Source organism: Erythrolamprus reginae, chromosome 6, assembly GCF_031021105.1.
Source record: "Erythrolamprus reginae isolate rEryReg1 chromosome 6, rEryReg1.hap1, whole genome shotgun sequence".
In the NCBI taxonomy this organism is placed as follows: domain Eukaryota; kingdom Metazoa; phylum Chordata; class Lepidosauria; order Squamata; family Dipsadidae; genus Erythrolamprus; species Erythrolamprus reginae.
Window position 1 is genome coordinate 28,875,143 of NC_091955.1, and position 14,358 is coordinate 28,889,500.

The window sequence follows — 14,358 nt, forward strand, 5'->3', positions numbered from 1 at the left end:
CCTGGGGAGGGACAAAACAGCTTCCCTCACCCCTGGAGGCTCTCTGGAAGCCAGAAATGGCCTCTTTCCCAACTTCTGGTGGGCCCAGTAGGCTTGTATTTCGCCCTTCCCTGAAGCCTGGGGGAGGGTAAAAACACTCTTCCCCATGCCCCGAAGCTCTCTGGAAGCTAAAAACACCCGCCCAGAGTCTCTGTGTGAGCCAAAAATCAGCTGGCTGGCATTCACATGCACATTGGAGCTGAGCTAGGGCAATGACTAGCGTGCCAACAGATATGGTTCCGCATGCCACCTGTGGCACCCGTGCCATAAGTTCGCCTTCACTATTCTAGGATATTGCGTTGAAAATGATTTCATTTTTCTCATACTAAGTCTTACTAAACTTACTAATTCTAGAACTACATGTTATGTTATGCTATTTATCTAATCTAATAAATAAATTTAATTCTATAGACATTGAACTTAAGTTATGATTGCATGTTTAAGTTATGATTGCATATTGAGGCTAGAAGATGCATTTTAAATACAATCAAACTAATACCAGTCAAAAATATATCCATAACCTCTTCATTACCAGGAAAAGTACCCTTATTGTAGGCTATAATACAAACAATGGAAATTTCAGCTGCTTAAGCTGATATCATGGCTCAAACCTTTATCCTTGATCATTTGCTCTTAACGATGCTATCAGAGAAGAAATGAAATTACAATAGTTTTGTACTTTTAGGAGTTGTGCAGCTTTGGGATGGTATACTACTTTTCTAAGTAGCCTTGAACTTAATCCAGCGTTACTCAAACACATGAGAATTATTGGCAGCCTGGAAACTACCCAGTTTTTCCCCCCTTTGTATTGTATCCTTCATCATGATATCATCTTGCACTGAAACTTGATTATCCTAACAGGATTAGACATGAAAGAAAAGAGTCTCAGGACTGGACTTTCAACTGAAACCCCACTGTGAGAAAGACCACACCACTGTCTTTGACCTTTTCTCTCCAATGCACAGTTGTGCCTAATCAAGGGCCTAAAGAAGATCTCAGGCCGTTTGCTCTGTTTTTCCTTTGGAACAGGTTCCTAGAACAGGTGTCTAGTTATTAGAAAGAAAAGAAAAAACATGGAAGTCTCTGATCTCTGGCACAGGCAAATTCAACCAGCAGTAGTAGTGTACTTTAGGACAAAGGGGGGGAAATACTGCCACTATAAAAAAATCAGCCTTTTTTAAAGACAGCTTTTGCAAACTCACATTTGAAATAAAGTAAAATAAAATCCTCCTTTGATTATATGTTTGAGATGGGTTGGATGGTCTTTGAAAGGATATGCCCTCGTTTTCATTATGGAAAGTATAGGCGGGTGGACTAGAAGAGGTGAACCCAAAAGCTGAATCTCGCCCTGTGGATTTTTCTTTTAAATTCCCCACCCACTCTTCAAAATAGAAAGCTCGTATCTCACATACTTTACAGAATTCTTCTTTTTCAAAACAATTTACAATGTGACATGGGAGCTTAACTTTGAAGGAATGAGACCCCCAAATTCCATTTGGTACACAGAGATAGTGGCACAGTTAAAGTTACTTGATTGATGTTCAAAGGCAAGCCTGTCTCCTTAGTTCATGGGAATGGGATGCTCTTTGAATAACCAAGGCACTGAATAAAGAACCCTCTGAAGACTCTGGCATGTGTCGGCAACATGGAATGGATTGCTTAGGGCTGCCCTAGGCAATGAAGTCTGGTAGCCATTTAGTTGTCAAGTAGATAGGACCAGTCTCCATTCTGGTCTGGACTGATCTTGTTGATTCAATCCATCTATCCATTTTTATCTATTAGCTTTCGTGCTAAAGTATCTTCTTTACCTTGAACATTTACAGGTGAAACTCAAAAAATTAGAAAATCATGCAAAAGTTCACTTATTTCAGTAATGCAACTTAAAAGGTGAAAGTAATATATCAGAGAGACTCATTACATGCAAGGCAAGATAGTTCAAGCTGTGATTTGTCCTAATTGTGATGATTATGGGGTACAGCTCATGAAAACCCCAAATCCACATGCAATCAATAAAACAAGGGTTGTACATAGAACAATATCGGACTTCTGAAAAGTATTAGTATGCATATGTTAGTACTTGGTTTGTGCCCCTTTTGCAGCAATTACTGCCTCAATGCGGCATGGCATGGAAGCTATCAGCCTGTGGCATTGCTGAAGTGTTATGGAAGAACAGGATGCTTCAATAGTGGCCTTCAGCTCTTCTATATTGTTCGGTCTCATGTCTCTCATCTTTCTCTTGGCAATGCCCCATAGATTTTCTATGGCAGGGGTAGGCAAAATTGGCTCTTCTATGACATGTGATCAATGCCTGGAATGCATTACCTGACTCTCTGGTTTCTTCCCCAAACCTCAAAATCTTTAACCTCAGAATATCTAGTTGACCTCTTCCATTTTTATGAGGTTTGTAAGGGGTGTGCATAAGCACACCATTGTGCCTATCGTACCTATTCTATTGTCTTCTTTACTACTTATGTTATGCTTTTACAAACTACAAACCTATACTTGTTCCACTAAACCAGGGGTAGGCAATGTTGGCTCTTCTATGACATGGGGACTTCAACTCCCAGAATTCCTGAGCTAGCATGATTGGCTCAGGAATTCTGGGAGCTGAAGTCCACAAGTCATAGAAGAGCCAACTTTGCCTATCCCTGCTCTATGGGGTTCAGGTCAGCTGAATTTGCTGGCCAATCAAGCACAGTAATCCCACGATCATTGAACCAAGTTTTTGGGCTTTTGGCAGTGTGGGCAGGTGCCAAGTCCTGCTAGAAAATGAAGTCAGCATCCCCCATAAAGCTCATATGCCAAAGGAAGCATGAAGTGATACCAAAATCCTCTGGTAGATGGCTGCATTGACCCTGGACTTAATGAAACACAGTGGACCAACACTAGCAGATTACATGACTCTCCAAATCAACAGACTGGAAACTTCACACTGGACTTCAAGCATCTTGCAATGTGTGCCTCTCCAATCTTCTTCCATACTCTTGATTCATATTCTTGATTTCCAAATGAGATGCAAAAATTTCCACAGTATGTGGAAGAGCTGAATAATAATCATCACAATTATGGCAATAATGACTTGAACTATCTTGTCTTGCATGTAATGAGTCTCTCCCATATATTACGTTTTAAGTTGCATTACTGAAATAAATGAACTTTTGCACCATATTCTATTTATTTTAGTTTTACCTGTATAATGAATAAAGACATTTTGACTGCAAAGTCATCCTTTCAATCGAAGGTCACATATATCATAGAAATAGGCAGAAAAATGTTTTTGTAATTTGGTAATGGGTTAAATTAGATGATTAAGAACTATCTGTGTTGAGAGTTAAACTATTGCTGTACATAGTCTTTTATTGACTTCCTGGATTTTCGCCTGTAAGTTTCAAATTCTGTGATGTGCACCAAGGACTTTCTAATTGCAAGGCATGTACTCTATTAGGAATCCATTAACCTTTACAGCAAATGGTCACCTTTACAAGATCTCGCAAGGGTAGAAAATCTGGATTGACTAAAATAACATAACCAAGTAAGAACACAATAGAGGAGGTATTAAATGCCCACAAAACCATTAATTGCCTTTACTGTTGAATAAATTAAATGGTGCATTGCAGTAGTGGGTTTCACTTACCTTTGCTACCAGTTCTGAACTGTGAATGTGCATGTGCACATGCGGGCAAAGTGAACGTGCAATGCTTCTGCACATGTGCAGATAGTCCATGATGACGTCCAGGTGGTGGGCGGAGCCTCCTGCCTCCTGCCACCACGGCTACCAGTGCACCAAATCCAGAGCGAACTGGCAGCAACCTACCACTGGTGCATAGGTAAAACATCTGTTTGCTAACTATATTTAAACATTTGTTTGCTAACTGTATTTAGAAAGTACCTGTATAAAACCACACAGCATGAAATCGTCAAATAATGGCAAGCTTGGACGGTCTTCACGAAAAATGATGATTTTGTAGATGCTCACAATCTCATTGACTGATTGAGACTTGTCTGTTACCACAATAACTACTATGTTTATACCTAATCCAAGTGGATAATGTGCAGAGCTGTTAGAGTAGAAGAAGAATGAAAAAATAACATTAATGAAATAAGTAATCTGTTCATTTTATCAAAGACTAAAATATTCAAAAAGTATTCTTTGCAATGACACACAGTATTCTGTTGTGATTCTGTTCTGATATTTCCCGATTTCTTAATGTATAAATACTATGCCAAGCTCAATGTGCTTATCAGAAAAATCAAGGCATATGAATTGCAGGAAGACAAATGTACATCAGAACCATTCTCAAAGTCTTAGATAGCTGTGTTATATTGTTTTGCTATAGAATTATGGTATCTGCATAGTTCTTTTACTTGCATCTAATTGAGTAGAAACTTCCAAACACTTGGAAGCTGGACTTTATCAGGTTCTCAATTGCAAATTTCCTTACTGAAAAAAATGGAATTTTTTTTAAACAGAGCTAGTATGGATCTGTTCCCTCTTAAACATATTCAACTCTCTATTCAGACAAAATACAGGTAGTCGTTGACTTATAACATTTCATCTGCACTGCAAAAGTGATTTATGACAATTTTTCACACTTACGACCATTGCAACATCCCTATGGTCATGTGATCAAAAATGGCAACTGTTTCATATTTCTGATGGTTGCAATCTCTTGGGGTCATGTGATCTCCTTTTGCGACGTTCTGACAAGCAAAGTCAATGGGGAAGCCAAATTCACTTAACAACCATGTTACTAATAACTGCAGTGATACACTTAACATCTGTGACAAGAAAGGTTGTAAAATGTAGCAAAACTCACTTAACAAATGTTTCATTTAGCAACATATATTTTGGGCTGATTGTGGTCATAATACCAGCACTATCTGTAGCTAAATAAAATTATTAACCCTCTCCTTCCTTACTGTCCCTGTGTGCTCATAAATTTCAAATGTTGTACCATTTTCTTTAACTATAGTAGATAAAAGCTACTTTGTTGGGATTAGGATCAGTTAGACTTCAATTTCCATTGGTTACCTGTCTTATTAGAAACCTTGTATCTATCCTAATGGTGGGGGAAAGCAGAAGTAAGGATGATATCCAGTGAAGGGCTACCAAAATTTTTATTACCATACTGTGGGCGTGGCTTATGCAGGACGTCCTGCTTTTTCTTTCAACATCTTTTAGTGCAAATTGGGTGTTCTGGGAGGAGCTCCATTTTCGCTACCCCACTGCGTTTTCCCCCCCCCCCCCATCCAGGCAGTAGCCCACCCCTGGTGATATCCATTATTTAGCAAGCAAGCAGAATGGAAGAATCTAGTCTTCCATGTAGAGAAAAACATGGCAATGAGAAAAGGGAAAAATGAAGAAAGGAACTTTATCCCTAATGCAGTCAATAGAATATATGATTCAAGCAGTTAATGCTCCCACATCTCAAACACATTTGCCAGATGAGACAATAAAGGAAAGTAGTTCCTTGTTGTTTAATATTAAGTGTTTATCTTCTTTCCACAGAGCAACTGATGATAGCAATTTACTGCAGAGATACCAGTGTAGAAGCCTCTCCCATTAAATGGATTTGTTGAATGAGGCCTTGAAATGACAGGCTACAATTGATGTGCTTTACTGAGGGATTGTGCTGCTGGTGCAGCAGTGTCAAAAGACTGCTTTGCATGCACATTTGTGGAAGCTTTGCACAAGTTTAATCCATACGTGATACAGCAAGCTGCACAAACACTACAAATATAAGGCTTTGTATTCAAACACAGGAATCTGGTTTCTGCTCACTTTATGGCTAGAAATACAGAAGTGCCTGCACACTTTGCACAGAGATGCAAATAGTTCAGTAAATTTGCCAGAATTGGGCCATTTCTCTGTCTCTTATGAATGTTCATGTCTACATATCTGTGTTACAGCCAAAGCTATGAAGAAACAGCATCATAAAAGGTTCATGTAGAAATTTCGTATGCTGTCATAATCAATATTGCTATGGGAAAACTACTCTTCCAAAACTTGGCGATCCCAATAATACTTAGTAGTGGCACTTTTAATGATAAGCATGTTGCAATATTTATGGTAATGTAGAATTTAAGCATTTGTATCATACACCCCAAGAGCATCCCCCACCACTCCAATTACCTTGGTCCTTGTCTCTCATCCAAGTGGGCTTCACCTTGACAATTCATGGGTTCTGCTCTAATCTTGATTGTCAAAAGATCAAAAGGCACCTCAGTGTAGTATTCTTTGATTCTGGGGTCAAAATTAGGATTTAAGTCCAAATGTGGGCTAGTGATGATCTGCCTTATATGAGGTAGTGTACCTTTATCTGTTTTACAGGGGGGGAATGGGAACCATTAAAATGCTTATGTACATTAAAACAGTGGTTCAGCTCTAGGTTTCTAATACTGTTGCATTCAATTAATATATTACTTCTTCTGTTAGGCAGACATGCCAAAATAACTAACACAAGATTTAATGTGTCCCCGCCCCCCAGATTTTAAAAATGTTTCTCAACATGAACAGATCAATAATGAGCTGTTTTGAGGTCATATGCAATTACACATAACTAGAAATAAAATAATAACAACATAAGTGCACTGGTGTGCCTTTCGTCCCCTGTCCAATTGTCTTTCCTTTCTCTCCCTTATCATATATATTTTCTTTCTTTCATATATCCTCTCCTCTAAGTTCACTCTACCCTTATATATATTACTACATGTCTATTTTTCTTCCTATGTATTTGTGTATTGGGCAAATGAATGAATGAATAAATAAATAAATAAATAAATAACAATAACTCAGATGTTAATTTAACAACTCTTAGGTCATTGGTTAGGACTTGAATGATTAAGTTTTTACCAGTCCCAGACTGTGAATCAAATTGAAGATTAAATCTTAAATAATGAATAACAACAACAGTAATTATATTCAGATTCTCTCTTACCATGACTGCAATGCATTTCTTTGGCGAGATTTAAAATGTGTAGTTCTAGAAAATATAGAAACACAAGTTAGGATGGTTCATCATTCATTCATTCATCCATCGCATCTATCTGCATTTGAGAAAAACGAATAAAACCCTATCAGTACTAATGTACGGCCTCTAATACATACCATCTATTTTCAAGAAATTATCTTTCTTTTGTCTATCTTCAGCTGACCATATAAATTCCTGATAACTAAAAGATTACTGATATAGCTACAATAATGATCAAAGCAAATCCTATAGGTTAGTTCCTTTAGCAGGGAAAGATGTAACAACTGTCTCATGAAATCAAATAGCCACGGGAGAATCACAATAAATCCAGCTTTGTAAAAAAAAAACTTCTGAATAGTTTTATATATTCATTCAACATATTATCTACAATGTATCTTGATTTCCACTTCATAGGGGGAAAAAATCAAAGGGTTTTTATAGTGATCTGAAACATATGAAACATTTTCTGTACAAAACATTCCAAATGGATATATATTTTGGTTTCTGAATGGATTTAATTTTGTGGCAAACAATATTAAATGAGTTTAAAAAAATTAATGTTACCTTTATCTTTTTCCTTGACTGGAGAGGATACTCTTAGCTGAATGTTGTCTGTTTCTGAATAAAAAATCCTAAATGTTAAGTAACAAAAGAATGTCTTTATAATTAGAAATTCAAGCACAATCCAATTAAAAAAATATCCTACTTCCAGCAATGTATTTTTTTTTCATTTTGAAATTATTGTTTAAAAAACTGTTAAAATGAGAATAGACTTCCAGTAATATGGGCAGAATTTATTGTAGCCACAATTTTGTTATATGACTTGTACTGTTGCTACAATTGGTGTTTTTACTTTTGTATTCTATTTATCGTATTACTCAATTTATGACTGCAATTGGATTTATTGTTGTAAATTGTAATGGTCCTAAATCAAGGAACCATTTGACCAGACCTGATTTGATTATTTTTTTTCTGTAGTCATTTAGTGCAGGGGTCCCCTTGGCCACAGCCCACTACTGGACTGTGACCTATTCAAAATTGGGCTGCCTGAATATGCATGCAGGGTTCAACATGTACAAGTAGTGGGCCATTATGTGTGCCCACATGCCATTCAACTTGCACAAGTTGAGCTGTGCACACTGCCCTGCTGTTTGTGCAAGTTGAACTGTGTGCACACACATGTGCAATGGCCTGTCATTCATTTGGTCCAGTTCCCCTGTCCCCCCACAGGGCCACCAAGCCACAAAGGTTGGGGACTGCTGATTTAGTGAATCAATGGTGGTTAAGTGAACACTGCAGTCATAAGTGTAAACCTATTCTTCTGAATGGGGTTTTTTTTTAAATGGAAAAAAAATTACAAACTACAGTCATGTGATCACAGAACAGGACAGCTGGATGGTCATGTGACCATGGAATAGGGTGGCACAATATTTTATGACAGTCAGAAGTCCTTTATGGATAATAAATCACTTATTATCACCAGTCATAAGTCAAGAACTACAACTGGAGATTTTCAGTCAAAAACATCTATCTACTACATTGGGTTCAAAAAAGAGCTTTTCATCCAACAGGAGACATTAATCCATTATTATGGACTAATAATAGCAATAATAATAATAATAATACATAAAATGAACTACAGAATTGCTTTAACTTTAATACAGTAATTGATCCTAGATATATAATCATCTACTGCATTTAAGAAAAGGTGATTAATTCTCCTATAAGTATACACTTTAATGAATTTAAGATTGCAATTTACATCTTCATTCTCAAATAATTTAATACAAAATGCTTAATGACTCTAATCTCAATTTGAGTTGAATGTTATCCTTTCACCCCCTGCAAATAACAGGAGTTTTATTGGATTTATCTAAGAATTCTCAAATGTTTGTAACAAAAAATTGAATATAGCTACAACTTTGTATAACCCTTAAACTACATTTATTCTTTCAAGTCCAATTTGATTCCTGATTACTGTACTTCATAAACATAATCCAAATAACAACATGGACATTTGTGTTCCTGCCTTATTTCTGGGTGTTTTTTCACTTTTTGGTTCTCACCCAAGATTTGACCATTTAGCTGTCTTCAAACGCTTATTTCTTGAATGGTTTTGCCTGTTGACAAAATGTAAAAATGATTATATTTTATTAATTCATTGTGTTTTGGAAAAACAAAGTAAAACCTTGTTATAATTTGTACTAGAATTACCTATTTGCAGAAAGAAAAAAAGAATTGAAATAGAACAATGATAAATAGATAAAACATTTAGAGTGCAATTTAGACAACCAGAGAATCTGGATATACAGTGGTCCCTCGATCATCGCGAGGGTTCCGTTCCAGGACCCCAAGCGATGATCGATTTTTCGCGAAGTAGCGGTGCGGAAGTAAAAACACCATCTGCGCATGCGCAGATGGTGTTTTTACTTCCACCGCAGCAGCGAGGAGCCGAAGATTGGGGTTTCCCCGCCGCCTCGCTGCTGCCGCTTGTCCGCGCGCGTGCTGCCCGGCCTTCGCCCGCCCACCCCGTTGCTCTCGCTGCTTCCCAGCTGGGAAGCGGCCCCCACGCGCGCGCCGCCCGGCCTTCCCCCGCCCACCCCGTTGCTCTCATTGCTTCCCAGCTGGGAAGCGGACCTCGCGCGCGCGCCGCCCGGCCTTCCCCCACCCACCCCGTTGCTCTCATTGCTTCCCAGCTGGGAAGCGGACCTCGCGCGTGCGCCGCCCGGCCTTCCCCCACCCACCCCGTTGCTCTCATTGCTTCCCAGCTGGGAAGCGGACCTCGCGCGCGCGCCGCGCGCCCTTCCCCCGCCCGCCCCGTTGCTCTCATTGCTTCCCAGCTGGGAAGCGGACCCCGCGCGCGCGCCGCCCGGCCTTCCCCCGCCCACCCCGTTGCTCTTATCGCTTCCCAGCTGGGAAGCGGACCCCAGCTGGGGAAACTCCACCATCTACGCATGCGTGGCCATAGAAAAAAAGGGCACGCATGCGCAGATGGTGGAGTTTACTTCCGGATTGAAAACTCGCGATATAGCCCTTTCGCGATGCTCGAGGACGCGAAACTCGAGGGATCACTGTACTAATAATTTCTGTGATATATACATGGACTGTACAGATTATCAAAAATGTTAACATCATATAAGATTTCTGTAGACCATCGTTGAGGTTAATGAAATACAATATTTAAAATTATAGAACAGGAAAATAAATAACTATGGTGTTTTGACTTCATTAATAAATTATTGATTTTTGGATGGTTATAGTAAAAAAGATTATTTATTGTAGAATAAATTCAATGTTTCTAGATTAATTGTACTAAATTGTCCAATGCCTCTAACAATTTATCATTACATTTACAGTAATAAATGTGCAAATGTAGAATTATATCTTTAAAGTGTAGTCAATTTAGAATCATCTTGTCAAAATTAATTTTAGTTTGAAGTGTTTAAAATTAATAAAACCAAAAACAAATTTATTCACCGGGGATCATATGGTTTTCTGAGCTCTTAGATGTTGGGCTGATGCCATAATGCTAAGGTTTGCTGAGCGGTATAAAGTGTTAGGAGATTTATCAAAGATTGCATTTCTGTAAAAATTACATAACTATATCACAACAATCTATTTGAATTTTTTTTTTTGTTAATTCCTCTTAATATTTTTCCCCCCAGCCCCTGATTTTGGGGGAAATAAAGTTTAGCATAGAAACATAGAAAGATAGAAGATTGATGGCAGAAAAAGACCTAATGGTCCATACAGTCCGCCCTTATACTATTTCCTGTATTTTATCTTAGGATGGGTATACGTTTATCCCAGGCATATTTAAATTCAGTTACTGTGGATTTACCAACCATGTCTGCTGGAAGTTTGTTCCAAGCATCTACTACTCTTTCAGTAAAATAATATTTTCTCACGTTACTTCTAATCTTTCCCCCAACTAACCTCAGATTGTGACCCCTTGTTCTTGTGTTTACTTTCCTATTAAAAACACTTCTCTCCTGAACCTTATTTAACTCTTTAGCATATTTAAATGTTTCGATCATGTCCCCCCTTTCCCTTCTGTCCTCCAAACTATACAGATTGAGTTCATTAAGTCTTTCCTGATAAGTTTTATGCTTAAGACCTTCCACCATTTTTGTACCCTGTCTTTGGAACCGTTCAATTTTATCAATATCTTTTTGCAGGTGAGGTCTCCAGAACTGAACACAGTATTCCAAATGTGGTCTCACCAGCACTCTATACAGCGGGATCACAATCTCCCATTTCCTGCTTGTTATACCTCTAGTTATGCAGCCAAGCATTCTATTTGCTTTCCCTACCACATGATTTATTTATTACGGATTAAGACATATAATCTGTCCATCTGTTAAAGTTCTTTATATTTGAGATTATTGAAAATGATGTCAAACATGAATCTTAAGGATATTTTTATTTAGTGTTAATTTGTGGACACTTTAATCAGGACAATTTATGGACACATAAATCAGGACAATTAATCAAAATAATTGTCTAACGATTTCATTCAAAAGATAATGTGATAAAGTTGTAAACTAAATAAGTAATCAAAATTTTATCTTACCCTTTTGGAAAGTTTGCAGATGCTACTTTGCTAATTCCTTGGAATTGTTTAAATAAACTTGAAAGGAACCAATGAAGAGCTAGGATGGAGTTAAGCTTTTCTCCTGGGTTCATAATACGATAAAGATCATGCAGCAAAAAATGGATTTTAGGAACAGCAGAAGGGAAAAGCTGAAAGAAAAAGCAATAAGAAATGATGGAAATATTGAATTAAAAAATGTACCAGTATATGGAAAAATATTCACATTGGGAAAAACATTTATTATGAAATAAAACCACAAATGTCACATACCAATTCAAACTGCCCTAGATTTTGAATCCCTTTCACAAAGCTAATCAATGGATTCATTTCTTCTAATGTTAGGCAATAATCAGAATTCTCCTTGTGATGGTCATCCTGTAAATAGATAATAGGAGAACTTTGGGTAGATAAGAAAATACTGATTTATAGCATTTATATCTGCAGGGAAATTGGTACAATTATTTAGTTTTTCCTTAACATACTTATATAAGCATAACTAACATGACAAAAAGAAAATATTGGTAATAGAATAGTGCTCTATTCAGACATGCAATTGTTTACTAATTTTGCAAGAGAGGCGGAGTAACGACACGGACACAAGAGCTGGATTTAAAACGGGATCATTTTATTAATTAAATTTGCATAATTTATTTAACTAAATTAGCATAAATTAGCATAATTAACTATAACCCTAACATGGACCCGCAGGGTCAAACAATTGCTTCCGGGGCGGAAAATGACATCAGAAAAACTTCCGGGGCAACTTATGGGCGTAGCTCCATGCTAATCCAGGTGAGGGACCACTCCCTCACCTGAGACATTGCCATGCACTTGCATGTGGGAGGTCCCGCCAGCTAACCCCTACAAGGGGAATTAAATGGGTGGGACCCAAAGACAGGTTCCCCCCAATTGCTCAGGTCGCTGGCGCCACAAGCCTTTGGAGAGAACCTGTCAATCATCCCCAAAGATGCCCAACGGAGAACACGCAGTTGCTAAACCACCACCCAGTTTTCTGCCCCTAACCTGCCTACCCAAATGACCAAAGGTAAGCCAATTAACCTAAACAGGGGCAAAGCACCCCCTAACCGCTTATCCGTCTCCACATTGTGGAATAGGCTACTTAAAATCTCATAGGTGATTTAGAAAGAAAGTATGGATGATAATATCAAAGGCTATTGGCAACTAAAAAGCCAGCCACAGCTTTTATAATGAAAAAAACATTTTTGTTTACAGAATGTTTCCATAGCTCAAGCCTTACCTTAATTCTTGCTAATTGATATACATTCTGCATAGCTTCAAAGAAAGTGGAAGAAGATGTTTGATTTGATAACAGGATACTAAATGTATCTCTAAGAAGAATTTCTTTAACATTTTGGTCCTCTGAAAATGAATCTTCATCAGCTTGAAAGTCAAAATATTCATGTACCTAGAATACATATTAACTGATTAAAACATTTAACCAATCTTTTGATCTCAACATCTACAAATGCATAATTCCATAGGGAAATGTTTAATCAGAACAGAAAGAGAAAATACAGGTGAGACAGAAAATACTTACCCAGCATTGTAATTTTCCTTTCTCTTTCCAAAAATCCTTTCACCTAATCACACAGTTCACCCATACCTCCTGTTATTTACCTATGACAATTGTAATAAGCAGTGCTTACCTCAAGAACAATAGGATAAAAAGTGTGTGTAAATCCAATATCAAAAGTTAACATCTGAAAGCAAGAACTGCATCTGAAATCAGAGAAGTGAAATAAATTGATTTATTTTTTTTAATTAACCTGATAGCCAAATTTAAAAGATATCATGAATGTTTCAGAAACAAACCCTAAACTGTCTCATCATGGCATGAGAGTGGGGAAGGGTGTGTCCCTGGGATGAGTGACCAAAGAACATCAGGTGTGTATGCCAAAAGTTATATATACCTATTTGGGACACTGTAAGTATGAAAATTATTTCTAAAGCAAGCAGACAACTAGATTGGGCAGCAGTGATATAGGAAAGTGCTGAATTCCCAATGTTTAGGGACAATGGCCAAGGCGTTATTTAAACAACAATTGTATGTTATCAAGAAAACGACATAACTAGAGAATATAATGTGATTGATGATATAATACTAGATGATGGACATCTCAAGTTGACTGGCACTCAGCATGCTATTAAGGGAATGCTAAAGATCTTTTGGAATAATCATAACAATATTCATGACACAGCAAAATTAAAGCCGAACAAGTATGTAGCAATAACAATAGCACTTAGGCTTATATACCACTTCACGGTGCTTTACAGCTCTCTCTAAGCAGTTTACAGAGTCAGAATATTGCCCAATAATCTGGGTCCTCATAACATTTAACATGTTATTTTGCCATGCAGCAAAATAAAATCCAAAGTGGCAAAGACAGAATTACAGCAGAAATGTGGAACATAGGAATTATCTGCTATTTACTTGTTTGTTTGTTTATTTGTTTGTTTGTTTGGCTTATATGCTGCCTCTCTCCATGGACTCGGGGCAGCTTACAACATTTCAATAAAAATACAATATATAAAACATTTCTAAATCCAATTAACAAAACAATTAATTTAAGATATTTTTTAAAAAATCTAAACATTTAAAAGTCAAACATTCAGAAACATACTACACATTGACTGGCCAGAAGCTGGGGTTTAGTGACCTCAAGCCTGGCGGCATAAATAAGTTTTCAGATTCTTACGGAAGGCAGGGAGGGTGGGGGCAGTGTGAATCTGTGG

At 37.6% G+C, this 14,358-nt stretch overlaps 1 protein-coding gene across 3 annotated transcripts in view; it reads right to left on the bottom strand.

Annotated features, from left to right (window-relative positions):
* The window catches only part of CPED1 (cadherin like and PC-esterase domain containing 1), a 128,061-nt gene that overhangs the window by 34,501 nt on the left and 79,202 nt on the right, over positions 1-14,358 (bottom strand). For all 3 annotated transcript variants that reach the window (XM_070755454.1, XM_070755456.1, XM_070755455.1), the window contains exons 9-17: positions 13,272-13,344; positions 12,863-13,030; positions 11,875-11,979; positions 11,584-11,753; positions 9,077-9,130; positions 7,575-7,642; positions 6,978-7,022; positions 6,173-6,359; positions 3,929-4,097 (exon numbers count right to left, since the gene is read on the bottom strand). In XM_070755454.1, the coding sequence (XP_070611555.1) occupies positions 3,929-4,097; positions 6,173-6,359; positions 6,978-7,022; positions 7,575-7,642; positions 9,077-9,130; positions 11,584-11,753; positions 11,875-11,979; positions 12,863-13,030; positions 13,272-13,344 (1,039 nt within the window). The remainder of the gene's footprint in view (positions 1-3,928; positions 4,098-6,172; positions 6,360-6,977; positions 7,023-7,574; positions 7,643-9,076; positions 9,131-11,583; positions 11,754-11,874; positions 11,980-12,862; positions 13,031-13,271; positions 13,345-14,358) is intronic.